Here is a 5,498-nt window from a genome sequence, read left to right on the forward strand (position 1 = left end):
AAAGTGATAGTTTTTGGCCAAAGTTTGTAGAGTGGTATTTTCTTTTGCGCCATGGTCGATCAAAAAGTGGTAGTTTTTTTTATTAAATACCCCCTCGGATGTGCTTCTCCTTGACCATGCGTCGTTTCAGTTCCTCTTTCAAAATTGATTTGTCCCATTTGCTCAGGTCTTGTGACCAAAAGAGCTCTTGTCATACAGGTACAGTTGAAATGGTTGGCCTGGCTAGGCTTTAGGTGTTAATTGTTCAGTTTTTTGCTGGTATACATTATAGCAGGAAGGAAAGAACACATCATTTATGTATAATTTCATATTAGCATTCCATTCACAGTGGGCATTCCAACTTCTTTTTCCCTCGAGAATAATGTTGTGTTAACTATATTTTTTCTCCAAAAAATACCCCCTTCCCCCCCCCCCCCCCCCCCCCCCCCCCCCGCGCGGCACCCAAAGAGCAACACTGCAAACACCAACAATTTGGAGTGTAAAAGTACAGCATAACAACTGCTGGCATATACGTATGTAAGAACAGTGGTTAGTGTAAAACCTACAAGAAGTCCAACAAGAACTACTGTTAGCAGCATGTCATCTATTTTCTGAAATTGCAAAGATCCACAAGGTAAATGGCACAACCAAAAAATACACCTGTTGACCAAAATTGCTAACACTGGAGAATGACAGCTATTTCTATGTTAAGAGTATGGTGGACGCAGAACAACAGCTTACTAAAATTTCCTAAAACACAATCATAGCATTCTAGGAAGAACAAGAGGGGAAAAGAGAGCATGCTCTTAAGAATGCTACTTGCATACAGATTGACTGTCTTTCCTCAATAAGGTTAAGCTCAGGTGAAGAAGTTGGTGCATGGAACTCAACAAATGCAGTCCAAATGACAATTCTTCAACTTAGACAGAGTCAACAGGTCTTGTTTCTGGCTTTTCTCCATCTATTATAACCTTGGACTTCAATGAGAGAGAACTCTGCCTAGATGTTGATGGAATACTCTTACCACCGGTGGTTGACTCTTTTAGCCCTAGGTAAGTGTAGACTGACATGCCTCCTAGTGCAATGACAGCTCCATAAAGACTGGTGAGTCCAGGATCAGATTTAAATACCAGAAACCCAGAGAGCATTATGACAATAGTCTTGAATTGTCCTAGCACAACATGAGATAGAGCCGAGGTTGCACTGCATCATTCAAACACCAGCACAAACATCAGTTGACTTTCACAGGTTCCACAAAGAGAGAATGACAGATTAGAAAGGATGTATGAATACGAAGCATGAATACACAAGACATGTGAATGCCATGCTTTCAGGAGGAACAAAGTAATGGATAGTGGGCAGGCTTTCTATTGTCGGTTGGAAACTCGATCTTGTCATTTATCAGCATAATGGTGAAAAAGGTACGTTATTGTCAAAAGTGCATACCAGCAACAGTCGTGTCATCGTGTGGTTATCAGACAGAAATTATAGGTGCAAGTAGAAGTATAGAACAACAAAAGGTAGGTTGCATATCGATGTTTGAGTCAGCTCATAAGTGCACTTTTACGAGCAAAGAGGAAATGGCATGCATACTAACACTTATAAAAATGTTTAAGCATGTGGATATGGCATGCATACTAACACTTATTTATGTTATAATTTTCAAATATGAGATATTGCCTAATTACAAAAGATCATGTGAAGGAATTCATGAAGCCTAAAACATAATCTAGTACTCCCTCCGATCAGAATTAATAGACGCAGCCTCTATACATGTAAGACACTATAGAGGGTGTGTCAATTAATTCGGATCGGAGGAAGTAACAAACTTGGACACATAAATATTTGCTTTTGTTTCAAGAGAAACGGCACATTGACAGAATAGAAGGACAATCATGCAAGAGAAAACTAGAAATAGTATGCCTCACCCAAGTGCCAAAGCACCGGACCACTGAAGAAGAAAACCAAGCAAAGCAGATATCATAATTGCACAGCTGTTATTGAAATTCCAGTTGAAAGCCAACAATCCCGGAGGATCCATCACAGGCATCAGGACAAGAAAGAAAAATATCGTAATTGGGGTTGTCTTCCACATCAACCTGATCAATAACCTGAATGTTAGGAGAAAATTTATGAACTATGAGACTGTCTCAGAAGAGACATAAATCACAACTTACGCAAGAGCAGTCCAGTTTCCACTCTGTTGCAGATTTGACCACAGGATCTTGTTTATAGCACTAGGAATGATCCAAGCTATTGCTACACAAGCACCAAAAAAGTTGAACTCCAAATCAGTAACAGTTGCTACAGCCACACCAAATGACACTATAACTAGTGTGATGACCTGTAATACAAAAATATATATTATTCTTACCAATTAGATCAACTAAACAATTGAACAGTATATGAAGCTTAATTTTGTGATAAATTTACCTTTCGAAAGGAAACACCTTTTTTGAGAAGAATAAATTCTGCTGCAACTATGGTTGGAGTTACAGCTATCTTAGCCATTTGATAAAACCCTACACTGAAGATAGAGAACAGTGAGCACACTATGAAAAAAAAAACGGTTGGCCACAACATTAAGGTAGAATTTTTGCATCTGTTGAACAGGGAGACTTCATTATTGATCTCACCTATTATGCTTTAAGCTGATATTAGCAAGTCCAGTGGAAAAAGACATCACAGCACCCAAAGCGAATAATGAGGAGAAAGGAGTGGATTTTGAAGGAGGAGCGATGGGCATCAAGTATAATGCCCTCAGGACAGCCATGAGGACCCAGGCAGCTATGTAATGAATTAGAGACAGTGCAACTGGGAAGTTAAACCCAACACTACCCATCACCTGCAAAATAAAACATGTCATCTAAAAACTAAATGCAAAGACTAGCAGAAAATAACTGAAAGAAAACTAAATAAGAGATGCCATGAAGTGTAAGAAAAGTGAAAAGACAACACACACCATTTTGTTTGCCATGATGATCCCAACAGAAACCACAAAGTTGAATGTTAGCGCGACACCCGGGCCACAAAACCTCTGCTGCTGTCGCTTAGCCCCTTCCGAAGTATGAAATTCATTGTAGAGAGAACCTCTCAGCTCTTCCATTGCCCTGCCTGGGAGGCCATAAAAGTGTAACCAAGAGTGGAAAGCTCAGTTTTGGTCAATCACAAAGTGATGCAGATTACCATTTATTTAATGCGACTAAAGCATACTTTCAAATGCAGTTTTTTTCACTAAACATAAAATCATGACAACTAGGGCAATAGGGGACATAGCAATATCAAACATGGCAAGTGGCATCACAGCTAGTTTGCCTCCACTAAGAATGACTTCTTTCAGTAGATAATGCGCACCACTGAACATTACTTTTCAGGTTCAACACTCTTCATGCCAACAAAGAATTCAACTTTTTCTACGGGTCGCCAATGAAGAGCTGACCAAACTCAAAGTTCAGAAAGGAGCTGAACTAACTGATTTGCCCTGTGCATTATGCATAACCAGAAATAACACAAAAAAGGAGATAAACAAAAGTGTGCACAATCATACTAAGCTAGTGTCCTTGCCATGGAATCCAAACACCCACAAGACGAAAGCACCATTCAACGCATAAATCACCACAACTCACATGCCAAGGCTGCCATCGTTTTGCAGTCGCTGGAAACAGTCCCATCACTTCATGAGAGAAGGTGCACAGAAGCATACTCACTGATTTGGGGATCAGGGAGTAGGAACAATATTACAATTTATCCCACAAGAGCAAGAGAACGAACCAACTGGGCGTAAGGCCGTAAGCATGCTGTTGCTTCGTCCTATCCACATCATACCCACACGAACTGAAGAGCCTGTTAGAGTCTAATGAAGTCTGCATTGGTTAATTTTGTTTGTACATTTCCTATTACAAATTAAATCAGCACCTGGTGAGCAGATAACCGGAAAAAAGTCAGTTTGCTGGCTGCCAAAATGAGAATAACCAACTGGAAATGGCCGGTTTGCTATATTGTTTGTACTTTGTAGGATTCGCTGGTACAACCTCGGCAAGCTTAACAAAACTAGGGCAATACAATTTTGAAGAAAGCAGTTTTGGCACATGTACAAGTAATTCAATGTGGACAAGATGCAATTTTCATGCTACTTATACCAATGAAGAAGCTTCAAAAATAGACTGGCCGTAAAGATGCAGAACAGCAAGGACTGCCTCCGCGCACTAGAAACTCAAATCTTTATAACTGCTCGAAAGAGTAGTGGAGTTGAAGTAACCCAAGAAACCACATTGCTGCTAACAACCTTCCCTCTCTGATCTCACCTCCCCAAAAGGCGCACAGCGAGCAACGAGAGAGCAAGAGCAGAAAAGAAGGCCGGGGGAGGGGGCACTGACCAGCCTCGCCGGCGTCGCTGCCCTTGCGCTTGATGAACCGCCGGCCGCCGCCGCGCAGGATGAACTCCCATAGTCCCATTGCAGCCGCCGCATCAGCCGGCAGGCTCCCACGGCCGGCGGCTCCAACCGGCGCAGCGGCTCGATTCGTCCGGCTCCCGAGGAGCGCGGCGCAGGCCTGGGCTGTTCCAAGCTGCAGAGGGATGGGAGCAGCAGGTGGCGACGGCAAAGGTGTGCGGGGATGACCGGTAGGCGAGTTCACGAGATGTGGAACCTGGGAAAGCGACGGTAGTTCAACAAGGTCTTCTTTTACGCAGATGGTAAGATCGCAGTCAGTTTAACGAGGGGATTTATTATTACTCGGATTTTGGCCTCCGGCTGCACGTGCTATGCCCCCCGCTAATAAAAAGGTTAAAATGGCCATTGTGCGTTACAGTATAAGACAACAAAAAATAGGTGAAATTCATTACATGATTATAATATATATACTACCTATAGCGAAAATGCATAGGAGCTCAAGGGTGCTACGCCCCCCTATATTTAAAAATAACTTAGTAATTCAAAAAAAGTCAAAAAATCCTGGAACTTTTTATGGAATCAAACATGACCAAGTATTGCACTCGTATAAAAAGATTAAATAGGGAATGAATTTTATTGTATCCGGGGTCAAAGATTTCCCAAAAATGCTAGATACAAGTACTATTCATGCTATATTGTCGTCATAAATTTGTTTTTTTTGCCCTCGAGTCAACGAGAATCATTCCTTGGCCAAACATTTTATATGAGTACAACTAGCACATATGCCCCGTGCGTTGTAACCGGAGATAAAATAATATGCATTTAAAGTCAGTGAGAATTATATGTGCATGGAAAACCCTGTGCGCACACAAAAAATGAACATTTAGCTTCTCGGTTTCATCGTGTGTGAAGGAATCAATCCGCTATTTTTTTTATTCATTGATCAAGGGCATTTAAGAGTTTTGTTATGTCATTGTACGTCAGAGCTTGATGCGGGATGTTGTGGCGGTGCCAGTGGCGGTGGATCTTGGGTACAGTTTCCGAGCTCGTGCAGGGCACGCATGGCGGCCGGAGCTTTCTTCGGCGTCGATCGCGCTTGATGCGGGATTGCGGCGGCGGTTGCCATTG

The 5,498-nt window shown here is 42.0% G+C and overlaps 1 protein-coding gene across 2 annotated transcripts; it reads right to left on the bottom strand.

The window, feature by feature from the left end:
* Positions 1–554: 554 nt before the first annotated feature.
* On the bottom strand, positions 555–4,653 carry LOC123168721 (nucleotide-sugar uncharacterized transporter 2). 2 transcript variants are annotated; one of them, XM_044586583.1, is made up of 7 exons: positions 4,356–4,653; positions 2,942–3,093; positions 2,616–2,824; positions 2,413–2,506; positions 2,157–2,323; positions 1,908–2,078; positions 555–1,182 (listed from the first exon to the last, which is right to left on the bottom strand). In XM_044586583.1, exons 1-7 carry the CDS (start codon positions 4,432–4,434, stop codon positions 900–902), a joined length of 1,155 nt encoding a protein of 384 aa, XP_044442518.1. In that variant the 5' UTR covers positions 4,435–4,653; the 3' UTR covers positions 555–899. The 2 variants fall into 2 exon arrangements, with proteins under 2 accessions (XP_044442518.1, XP_044442519.1); XM_044586584.1 differs by lacking the exon at positions 4,356–4,653 and adding an exon at positions 3,606–4,293.
* Between the last annotated feature and the right edge of the window lie 845 nt (positions 4,654–5,498).

The sequence above is a fragment of the Triticum aestivum genome, chromosome 7D (genome assembly GCF_018294505.1).
Source record: "Triticum aestivum cultivar Chinese Spring chromosome 7D, IWGSC CS RefSeq v2.1, whole genome shotgun sequence".
Lineage (NCBI taxonomy): Eukaryota > Viridiplantae > Streptophyta > Magnoliopsida > Poales > Poaceae > Triticum > Triticum aestivum.